A 12,762-nucleotide genomic window follows, 5' to 3' on the forward strand; every position below is an offset into this window, starting at 1 on the left:
AGGACTGGCAAAGCACCATCTACGTGCATGCAAACTAACACCGTAGACAGGACAATTTTGTAAATACAAGCATCTTTATAAACGCTTTTTGTCCTGGGGATTTCTCTGCTTTTGAATCCAAGTAACACCGGACCGTGTGGGTCACCGCTTTGAGTGCTGTACGTTACGGGGTTAACTTACAACTTTAAGAGTGGGATGTTCCTCATAGCAGTGATAAGAATGAGGAAACACCAGCAGCCGTGAATGTAAGCACAGCTCAAAGCTCACGAGTCTCTGGACACTACAGTCCGTGTCCGAGTTCATCTGTGGACGACAGAACGTCGGTCACACGGGTGGGACGATGGCGGATTCCGCAACGGCCGCTACTACGACACGTAAGTACCCACCCGCGTCAAGACATGTGCTGGGCAGATTGATTCAATCCTTCTCCGGCAAATGAGAATCACGCATCCATACGCGCTTGTATCAGTATGTTTGTGGCGCACTTCGGTGAATGCTGGGGGTCCTTTGCTCAAGGTGCAGCCTTCTTATTATAAAGTTATTGGCGGATGACCTGGGATGCTCGTGACCCAGCACGCGCTGATGCTGCCGCATGTCCGAGGATCGATATTTGGGATTTTTTTTTAGTTCATGGTCGTGCGAACAGATGTGTTGACTACTACATTACCATTCTTCTGTCTTTCCAGTTATATAGCTCATAACATTGCTTGGTGACTAGTTAGAAATTGCACTGCTCAGAGTGCTCTTCAATATCTTAGGAAACTTAATCAAATTCTTAATTATGTTTCATTTAACTATCAACTCCTAAAATTTGTTTGAAGGAATGGGAATTGACAAATGAAGCATTAAGAGCGTAGAGTTGTAATTAAGCAGTATCACATTCGAAAAAATGTTGATATTGCTTTAAAACAGCAGTTCTATGCACTTAGTACATATGTCTTTCCAAAAGAAGCCAAAACATCAAACTTTTTGTGTCCCCGAGCAAGACTGAAAGCTAGACTGGAACAGAATATGTGAGTGGAGTGGAGAGACAGAGATTCGACTCAAAGACTAGGTTCAGACTGTCAGTCCAAAATCAAGTCCGATTTTTGTGCATATCCGATTGAAATCCGATCAGATTTAGCAAGTCTGAACGGACAAAAATCACATTAAATTTTTACAAATCCATTTCGAGCTACATTCATGTGTAGTTAGAAATAGCACTGCTCAGGTTGCTCTTTCATATCTCAGGAGAGTTGATTGAATTCTCAATTATGTTTCATTTAACTCTCAACTCGTAAAAATTGGTTTAAAGGAATGGGAATTGACCAATCAAACACATGAAATTACATAAATGAAACGGCGTTGATATTGCTTTAAAACAGCAGTTCTCTGCAGTTAATATGTATGTCTTCGCTAATGAAAATAGTTCCAATTAAAGAAGCCAAAACATCAAACTTTTTGTGTCACCGAGCAAGACTGAAAGCTGGACTGGAATTGAATATGCGAGTGGAGCGGAGCGACGCGGATTCCTCTTCCCGAGTCAACTGAGGGGCCGTTTACGTGACACCATTTTCAACTAAAAACAGAAAACTTAAATGCGTTTTGGCCATTCATTTACACAACAACTGCGTTTTGGTGGCCTGAAAACGCAAACTTTTGAAAACGGGTTTTAAAGTGTACGTTTTTGAAAACAGTCTCTGTGTAAACAACAAAAACGCAAATCTGTGAAAACGCAAATCTGTGAAAACGCATGCGCATTATATGTTAAGTCTATAGTGTTTCATCGCCATCTAATGGCCTGCCAGCAGAATACAGTGTTATAGTCATTTTCATAGTCATTTTCACGGATATGTATGAATGGAGATCGTCTTAACAATGGTGTCGTCTGTACGTGGAAAACTCATAGGAAAAACTTCTCAGTTTTAAGTGTATTGTTGTCATGTAAGCGTACCCTCAGACTGTCAGTCCAAATCCGATTTTTATGCATATCCAATTGAAATCCAATCAGATTTAGCAAGTCTGAATGGCCAAAAATCACATGAAATTTTTACAAATCCGTTTCGAGCTACATTCATATGTGTAGGTAGTATGAATGAATTTCGGATATACTACATCCGCCATGTTGTTACTGCAACGTGGTCTCCCATTGTGTCAGTTGCATTGCTTCACAGTCATTCATAAATCTTCTCCCGTGGGATAGTAAAGTGTCCATCGAATGCGTACTTCAGAACCTCGGTGGAAGTAGTAGGCCATCCAGGGACTTTTTGCCTACTGTTTTTCGAATACTATGTGTTCGGACATACTACTCCTTGGCATACTGTTTTTTGCATAGCCTACTATATAGTAGAGAAGTATTTGATTTTTGACGCAGTGCAATACTGCCCTACAACTCCTTTTAGCGACCTTGGTACTGGAAGTATTATTTCATTTCTTTTTTTCCCCATAGAAATTATTAAAAAGTCTTTTTTTTTTTTAAATTTAAACCTGGAATTAACCAACCAGCTTCGAGTTGAATCACAACATTACTAACTTTGATTTGAAATTCAGACAAAAAGACAAAGGTACAAGACTGTGAAAGAAATGCAATTCCATGAAGCATTGCAAATGACAATCAAATAAAAAATGACAGATAAATATAAAACTGTTGATTATGTTACAAGTTGTTTGAGAGCATAGGGAGACTGACCGCCACGTCATTTGCAGTCATTGCTAAAGAGCTCTTTTGGTGCGCTTTGCTCTTTTTGATTCTCTGATTGGTAGATTTTTTTTTTTTTTTTTTTTTGCAGAATCATGGGTAATATAGTCTTTCCCAGGAATTTGCTGTTAAAACACAGTTATTTAAAAAAATAAGTTGAAATAATGCATGGCATTAACAAAAGCACATGCCATCAACCTTATAGCTCAAGGTCTGTCTCAAAAGGTTTGTAAGTTATTCTTATTCTAAAAATCAATTCTCCCTGTGGAGATAATGAATGACTCTCTTACTTTTGGAACCTGACTGTTCTACAGTGGTGGTCAGAATTAATGGCACCCTTGGTAAATATGATCAAAGATGACTGTAAAAATAAATCTGTATTGTTTATCCTTTTGATCTTTAATTCATAAAATTAGCAAAAATATAACCTTTCATTGAAGGAAAAGAATTGAAAGTGGGGGGAAAATCACATTATGAAATAAATGTTTTTCTCCAAAACACGTTGGCCACAATTATTGGTACCCTTTTATTCAATACTTTTTGCAAGATAACAGCTCTGAGTCTTCACCTATAATGCCTGATGAGTTTGGAGAACACCTGACAAGAGATCAGAGACCATTCCTTCATGCAGAATCTCTACAGATCCTTCAGATTCCCAGCTCCATGTTGGTGCTTCTTCTCTTCAGTTCACTCCACTCATTTTGTGCTCAGAGACAAAATTTTGTGTTGGTTTTGATGTTTGTTTTGGATCATTGTCCTGATGGAAGATCCAACAACGGCCCATTATTGAATTTCTAGCAGAAGCAGTCAGGTTTTGATTTTTTTTATCTGTTGGTATTTCATAGACTCCATGATGCCATGTATCTGAACTTGATGTCCAGTACCTCCAGCAGAAAAATAGGCCCACAACATTAAAGATCCAGCAGTATATTTAACCGTGGGCATGGGGTACTTTTTATCCACGTGTGCACCAAACCCATCTGGTGGGTTTGCTGCCAAAAAACTCTTTTTTTTTTTTTTTTTTTCATCTGACCATAGAAGCTGGTCCCGTTTGAAGTTCCAGTCTTGTCTGACAACTGAATATGCTGGTGATTGTTTCTGGATAAGCAAGGAGGATTTTTCATGATGTAAAAACACAGACACTCTGGAAAAAAAGTCTGAGACAATGAGATGTTTTCTAAACTCTAGAGTGCCTAGTATGAGATTAACAAGAGATTGCATTTTTACATTACAGTTTTCCTGGAGAAAAATCGAAGAAGCAGGAGACTGAAGTGAAAGCCTCTATTTTCTATCTGATGAAAAGAATTGAGATATTAAAGAGGTCTTTCAGATGATAAAACTTTAGTCTGTATTAACACGCATAGTATCCTAAAATATGTTGTTGTCAACATTGTTTCAACTTGCCATTCTGATTGCTGATCTAAATTACATAATACAAGAGCCAGGTGTGAGGTATGCACTGCAGTTTTTTCTTGTTTTTATATAAAGAGAGAATTTGGATCGAATACAGTAGATACCATATCAAATTTCCCACCACACCTATTTCTGTCTGGAGTGTCACAAGCGGCAGCTGTTGTCTAAAGGACAGTGTCCCTGGATTATTACATCATAAATAAACCACAGTCACATGTTTGGATGGCTAATTGGAAACTACCAATCTGAAATATGTCTTTCATTTAAACTATTTTGCACAGATATTGAAATGAGATTGTGATTGGAGCAAACAACTTTGACATCATGTCTTATCTTCTTGTTTTAGTACTCAGTTAAGCAAGCTGAATGAAAAAGAAAAAAAGGATTTAATTGGAATGCCTTCCCACAACTTAGTCATATTTGAACTGCACAACATCCATTTAGCTAACACTGTCATTCAGTTCCCCTGAGTGAATCAAGTGTATTTTTTTATGACTGCACTTTTTGTAACCTTAGATAACTGAGATTCTCTTGCATTGGGTTGTAAAGCCTGGTTGCAGAAGTGGGTGGTGACTGTAATGCGTAGCTTGAAATGTTTATTGTTCACGCATATGTGAGTCACGTCACATCCCTGTCTTGCTAGTCATTCTCTGTTCAGAACTGCTCTGGCGTCGAGCCAGTTCAGCAAGATGAATGGTCACTTCCTACACACCCAAACTCACTGTATTATCATCTGCGTACTAGTGTGTAGGCTTACTAGACCTTAGTATAGGGATGGGCATCTCTAGTAATTTTGTAGTTGAATACTATATAATGTAAAAAAGGAGGTTATCAATTACTTGAAAATAAAAATGTAGGTTAAAGGAATAGTTCACCCAAAAATGAAAAATCTGTCACTATTTAATCACCCTCATGTAGTTCCAAAGCCTTAAGAATGAGAGATTTTGGTCCCTCCATTAAAGGGATAGTTCACCCAAAAATGAAAATCTTGGTAACCGGACAGTTGACTGTATAGCCATTGACTTCCATAGTATTTTTTTTTTTCCTACTATGGAAGTCAGTGGCTATTGTCAACTGTTTGATTACCAACATTCTTTAAAATATTTTCTTTTGTGTTCAACAGAAGAAAGAAACTTTTCTTTGGAACAACTTGAGGGTAAGTGATGACAACATTTTCATTTTTGGGTGAACTATCCCTTTAAAAGTCCACACAACCAAATATATTGACACTTTTAAAAAGTTCATAAAGACATAAAACAAATCCATATGAATTTAGCAGTTTAATCCAAGTCTTTTGAAGAGACACAATTGCTTTATTTGATGATCAGGCTTTTACCCACATATAAACATTAATCAGTACACATAGAGCACATTAAATATGGCAAACAGAAGCTCAAAACGCTTGCTTGACACATGACAACTATATTAGCACCAACACCAACGCACAAAAGTGTTCTGTTTATTATAAGCATATGCTGCTATTATGTCTTCTGCTGCTTTAAATGCTTAAGCTTTGGATTCTGATCGGCTGTTTTATTGTTCATCAGCTGGAATAGTTCTGAAAGTGATTCCAACAATATTGTTCCTCTGTGTCATTATTGTTATAGTTGTGGTGTGGATGCCTCTATTCTGAAAGAATTAGAATGGTTATTAAAATTTTACAGTTATAGTTATCGTCCTTGCTGTGAGCAGCCCTGTTAATCATAGATATGTAGTACGTAGATGCCACATTCGACCGTTCCTGGCTTCTGGTTGTGAGACCGCCGTGATTTAAATTCCCGAAGAAATGGGATAACCTTTCACAGTGTTGATTTGTGTTTTTATATGTATTAACTCAATATTACAGGATTTTACTATGGTACTTTTTAAATGTTTTTACTTTTACTATGGTAACTTTTTAATGCCAAGTTAGCTGATGCCTTCGTATTGTGTTAATTTAGCAAAATCATCTGCTGAAGTCTGTTGCAGATATAGATATTCATACATGTGTCTAACTACAGTTGCAGACACTCAGTCAACTTGCTCTCAACTTGTCTTGACCGTTCCAGTATGGCGGACGGCTTACGTATAGCGTATATGCTGTTAACAACAGAGCCTGCAGTGGAGAAAATGTGCTCTCTGACACAGGGTCACACTAGTGAGTCTGAAAAGGAACAGAGTTTCTTGTTGCGCTTTGCATTTTCTTTCTACTTTATGGCAGGATCACACCAAGCCGACGCAGACGAACTAGTGGCGACGAAAGCAGACTGCAGGGTTGGCTCACGTCGGCAGCACCTAGGTCCAAAGTTGGCCTGACGAGGACCAACTTCAGCCGACGATGCGGAACACATTGAGAAAACGTAGTCGGCCGACGAACAAAAACTGCCCGACGGCTGACCGTCGGCTTGGTGTGTTCCTGTCTTTAAACATAGGCAATCCATTGGGCAGCGTAACTGTAATAAGAACAGAATAAGAATCAAAATATTGATAGACTTCTGCCTAAAAACACATCACCTCTCATCAGCAGACAAAGGCACAACTCAAGAAGTTCATTACTTGTGTACGTCCCTTCCTTAGTACATTGTATTGTGGGCCTTTGCATTCTGTAAATGTAGCAAATCCAGCGTCATGTGATATGCAGACATGCAGTAACAGACATCACAATTGGCTCTTTGTCTGAATGTGTGCTTGGCACATAGCTTGTTGGGGTTCAGAGTTCAGTCTCAGAGACTGAGCAGGAATGCCCAATATACAGTTTATATAACCCTTTGACCTCTGGTGTTCAAGACATGTTTAAAAAAAGATCTTTATGTAGCATTCGATTTTACAGAGAGTTGAGTGAAAGACAGGTGTTGGTCAGCGTATTGATTATTTTGCTTTCTGCTTTTATGAATTTATGAAGGGAAAGAGAGAGCAAACCTGTTCATGAAACTGAGGAAGTTGTTTTGAGAAGGTAAATGAATTTTGTGTGGGATCAATGGAGACATTTCAGCTGAAGTCAACTACTGATATTCCTCTCAAGAACTACTGACAAATACTAGGAACAAACACTTTTCCCTTGACACTTGTGATTATTAAAATCTACATTTCCGCCAGTTTCAGAACCTGTTATGATTTTTTTTACTTTGCAATGGAAAGAATGACAGGAATTTTCTGAAGCAAATTTGAATGATATGTTGCCAGAGTGTTGGCCAGAGTGTTTATATACTTTATAGTTGCAAAGGTTTTCTGAATGGTTTTAGCACATGGTTGCTTGGTAATTTTGTGGCATTTTTTTTTTTTTTTTTCATTCCTCTGAAATTCCTGGTCTGTACATGGAAATAATTTAGTATCATGGAATAAACCAGAGTACTATGATATTACTGCTGCAATGCATAAAGGGTTACGAGTGAAAGATGTGGAAGAGTGTGATGAAATAAGAAAGTGTAACTGTACAGTGGAAATTTACAGGGATTACTGCGTCCCCTGAGTCACTCACTGCAGGGTACCATGCCAGTGTCTGTCCTCTGTGCTGTTCTCCGAGGTCATTCTTTCCCTCTGCAGCCTTTGCTTTCACTCATTCTTGCCCCTTCTGTCATTCTCTATGTATCTGACTGACCAAACACTTGGCCTGTCTCAATTTGAGCTGTGTAATGTGTTTTTCTGTCTGTGCAGACACTAGCTCTTAGCACTTATTGAATAAGCTGTGCTAACTCTGCTGTTAGCTGCTCTCTGTGGCAAAAGTTTCAGAGTATAGTAACTGAATGAAGTTATGATTTAATCTATGAACATATCAACTAAATTGTTTCAACCTCACTAATCGACAATCAAATCGCGCTAAAAGAACTCTTTAGTGCCCACCACTCCCACACTGTGAATGTCGTGTGAATCAGTTTGTGTATATGTAGGCATATTTTGCCATTTTTTTATTTATTTATTTATTTTTTTAAATATATTTTTTCTGTATACATAATCAATCTTTAAATCAATAGTTCTGTATTTCTTTATCATTTTTTATTTGTCATTTGCAATGCTTTATTGGCTTGTAGTTCATTAAAGCTGTTAAGTACACAGTCTTGTACCTTTTATAATTTTGTCTGATTTACCATTCAAATACTTTTTTGTTTCAAACTGAAGTTTGTAATGTTATGATTCACCTCATAGCTGCTTGGTTTGGTTCATGGCTTATAACTCTTTGAAAAAGATGCGAAAAATGCTTCTGGAAGCGAGGCTGTAAAAAAAGCGGGTGGGCAGTTTTCAACTCCCTCGACTGCAAAGTGCTAAAATCCATCCAAAGTCGAACACACCTAGATGCTATAAGGGGGAGGGACATTCTTATTCTTGCCAGCATGCTATTGGACAAAAAAACTGTGTACACTCCTGAGTGCAAGATAAGTCGTCATCATTATTTTTGGTCCGTTTTTCCAGAGAAGAGAAAGAATGTAAAAGCAGCTAAAAGTTAATTTGGTTAAAGGGATAGTTCACCCAAAAATGAAAATTATGTCATCATTTACTCACCCTCAAGTTGTTCCAAACCTGTATACATTTCTTTGTTCTGCTGAACACAAAGGAAGATATTTTGAAGGAAGTTTGTAACCAGGCCGCTTTGGGGCACTATTGACTTCCATAGTAGGAAAAAAAAATACTATGGAAGTCAATGGTGCCCCAGAATTGTTCAGTTTCCCACATTCTTCAAAATATATTCCTTTGTGTTCAACAGAACAAAGAAATTTATACAAGTTTGAAACAACCTGAGGGTTAGTAAATGATGACAGAATTTTAATTTTTGGGTGAACTATCCCTTTAATTTAAGGGGCACATAAGCATATAAAAGTTAACAAATATGTGAACAAAGCATTATATAATGTGTATTATTCATTATAAAGATATTTACAATGTTCATTATAATGCATTATATCTTTTCATAAATAATTGTAACTAGGGGTGTGCGATTTAACGATTTTTGATCGTGGACTATTAAAATGTCTCCACGATCTGCTTATGAAGAAATATCGTAGTATTGTGCTACAGTGCTTTCTATCAGTTGCAGTTCCAGCGCCTCCGTCTCAGCATACTGTTCAACGTGACGTACATTCACATCACATTTTAACGCAGCGGTAGAGTAATATTCGCGGGACACTTCAATCCACAAAACTTCATTATTTCATGTGCCTTGCCGGTTAAACTTTTCTTTTGCGTGCTGATGAGCTGTTCTGACACGCGAAGCGCACAGGTACTAAAAGCCTGTCAAACAGCGCCTGATTACTAAGTTATCTTTAGAGTCCGATTGCTCTTATACTGTCAAATACGCACAAAGTTTACATAAACACAGTTGGTTATGTCTAAAGTGAAAGTAAACATTTGAGAGAAAATTGGATGCGTGGCTGTATATTAGATATACGTGCAGGTGTTTAAAGTGACAGAGCAGCCTAATATTAACCATGCGGTCGCTTGTCCTTAAAGGGATAGTTCACTGTAATGTTGTTTCAAAACTGTATTAATTTCTTTCTTGTGTAGAACACAAAATAAAATATTTTGGAGAATGTGGGTTAGCCGGACAGTTGCTGGTCTCTATTGACTACAATGGTAGGAAAAACATAGTCACTGGACCAGCAACTGTCTGGTCACATTCTTCAAAATAACTTTTTGCTCTTGACTGAGAACTTTAATACATTAGCTTTATTAAGAATCAATGTATAATTTATACAGTGAAGTCTAGTGTTATATTTTTATTTGTTCATTTAATTTTTTACTTGAATGCTACTGTTAAATACATCTACTGTAGCTGAAAAAATCATTTTATTATTTTCATTTGTATAATGTGTAGCCTATGTTTTTCTTCTTTTTTAATAACAAAGATAAAATTAATAACAAATAACAGATAAAAAAATAATGACAAATATTTTTATCTTCACCACTTTGGCCTAAATGTCTGCCATTTTTAATTTTATTTTATATTTTGTTATTTTGTAAGGCTTTGTTTTTAAAAATAGGGAAATTAGTTTGGCTGTAATGCTCAGTCACTTGCAAAATAGTAAAACAACATGAAGAATCGTGATAAAAATCATGAATCATGATTTTCCTGAAAAAAATCGTGATATGATATTTTTGCCATATCGCCCACCCCTAATTGTAACCAAAGTTAATATTTGCAGGTTCTGAAATTGGTTGTTTGTCATGTTTTAATGCATTTTAAAGGTGTGTTCAATCATGAATAGATCAGTATTATAATGTATTATACTGGTGGTTACAGTTATTCATGAGATCATACAATGCATTATAGGATGCAAAAAAGCATATTTTTTATATATATATATATATATATATAATATATGTATTTAAGGGTTTATGTAAAGTGTTACTGAACTTTTTTTTTTTAATTGATTGTGTCCTCTCTTCAGCTAGCAAGGGTGATGGTAACCCAGAGTATATTGCCTTTATTCTGGTGCCTTTCTTCTTTCTGCTGGGACTTCTGGGAGTTCTCATCTGCCACATCCTGAAGAGGAAGGGCTACCGCTGTACAACTGAGTCAGAGGAAGATGAAGAGTTGGAGAAGGAGGAAGACGAAGAAGATAAAGATCCAGAAAAAGGAGGTGAATGTTTTGTTGAAATTTAGTTAATATTACACATATATTGACCATGTTTCTTGAAATGGCTGAAGGAGGTCAAACTTCCTCTAAAACAAATGGCACCTCCTCATTCATTTCCTGTGATTTTTGTTATGGGCAGTGAAATTGCAGGAAGGAGTTTGTGAAATCAGGGATCTTAAAATGAACATTGGAGCAGCAGCTATATATTTTTTCTATTAATCGGCTCCTCATTGCTTGCTGAAGTCAGATGGTTTGTGTATTGAAATGGTCTGAAAGCTGTATGGTATATAAGCAGTGGATTAAAATGAAAGTGAAGACTTAAGAAGTAAATATTTTTAAACTACTTTCCTCTTAGCAATCAGTTAAAGGACCATTTAAAGTGGATACGTGACCTCATTCCATAGTGTTATGGTGTTTCAAGTGCTCGTGGGATGGCGGATTTAAGCTGAGGTTTATATTCGGCCCACTTGAAATCAAATTTGTTTTTCTTGTTTTCAGACATTCTTTACTTAAGAAGACAAAATGTCATGGAAAAGGAAAAACTCCCTGAAATGTAGCCCTTTCTGTTAAGCCTCTTCTAACTCACTTTCATCTTATTTTGTCTCATAAAAAATATTTATCTTCATTATTTTGACATGTCTGTGATGGTATCGTACGTATTCACAGTAATCAGTTTTAGTACTGTAAATTTTAAATTGGAGAATACCCAATGCTTAATACTCCACCCTATCATGTTTCTTCCTCATCTTAGGGAGTTTTTACTTGCCACAGGCCACAGTTGTCTTACTGATGACATTTAGCCTTTATTTTATAAAGCTTCTTTGAAACAATATGCATTATAACATGTGCTGCACAAACTAGTTTTATTTTTCTAAGAAAATGTGAGTAACAGCCATGACTTTGCTATATGGTTAAAGGGTTAGTTCATCCAAAAATGAAATTTCTGTCATTAATGACTCACCCTCATGTTGTTCCAAACCTGTAAGACCTTTGTTCATCTTCATAACACAAATTAAGATATTTTTGATGAAATTTATGTTTACTGTTTGAAACCAGTTTTTGTCTTTGCGTTGTTTAAAACTGTATGTTTGTTTATGTGCACTGCTGCTATGGTGGTGTCTAGGTGGCTTTTTTGCTCCAGGAAACTAGCCAACATTCTTTTCTTATCAACTTATCATCCACGTTTAAGCTGAAGGATCAACCATGTTATTTTTTAAATGTATTTATTTTAAAATGCAGGTCTATATGTATTGTTTGCTGCTTTTCTAGGTATGTTCACGTGGCATTGTCTGAATTCTAGAATTTAAAAGTGTGTGGACTTGTTCAACCTGACACAGCCCTCTTTCTTGCTCTCTCTTTGTTTGTCTTCAAATCTTTGGATCCACCCATATCCCATTGCATGTGATTGAGCACTAGATATGTATTTTTACCCTCAGTAATCGTATTAGTTTATATAAGTTAATCTGTCTGAACAGTGTTTAGTATATATGCTATTATAATATTTATTAATATTTTAAATTGGCTTTGATTTTGTATTTTACATTTTCGTTTTAGTAATTTTATTAATGTGCTTTTGTTATTTTTATTAGTTTTAGTTTATATATTTCTGTATAGCTTTGATTTATTTGTATGTCTGTTTCAGTAATTTAGTACTTCAGCTTGAACTTATTTTATTTCAGTTAGTTGCCAAAGCAACATTTCTAAATTTCATTTGCGTGCTTTACATTTTTTTCAATTAACAAAAACAAACACTTTATAATAAGGTTTTCTTTTAACATTAGTTAACTACATTAGTTAACATAAACTAACAATGAAAAATACATCTACAGCATTTAATCTTAATTAATCTTAATCTCAACATTTACTAATACATTATTTAAAAAATATATCTGTTAAAGGGATAGTTCACCTTAAAATGAAAATTAAGTCATCATTTACTCACCCTGGTGTTGTTTTAATGTGTATGCCTTTCTTTATTTTATGGACCACAAAGGGAGAATTTTAAAAAAATGTCCCACTCATGAATAGCAACCAGCACCAAGCTTTTTTAACAAAGACCCAAAAGTATCACAGAGTAATCCCATGTGACAGGTGTCATATATTCCAAGTGTTCTGGGGGAATAC

At 36.1% G+C, this 12,762-nt stretch overlaps 1 protein-coding gene across 1 annotated transcript in view; it reads left to right on the plus strand.

The window, feature by feature from the left end:
- Nucleotides 1-12,762, plus strand: part of rell1 (RELT like 1) — a 25,818-nt gene continuing 13,056 nt past the window's right edge. The window contains 2 exon segments of the mRNA XM_051899939.1: nt 1-374; nt 10,450-10,641. Of these exon segments, the coding sequence (XP_051755899.1) occupies nt 341-374; nt 10,450-10,641 (226 nt within the window). The 5' untranslated portion in view covers nt 1-340.

This window comes from Ctenopharyngodon idella, chromosome 7 (assembly GCF_019924925.1).
Source record: "Ctenopharyngodon idella isolate HZGC_01 chromosome 7, HZGC01, whole genome shotgun sequence".
Lineage (NCBI taxonomy): Eukaryota > Metazoa > Chordata > Actinopteri > Cypriniformes > Xenocyprididae > Ctenopharyngodon > Ctenopharyngodon idella.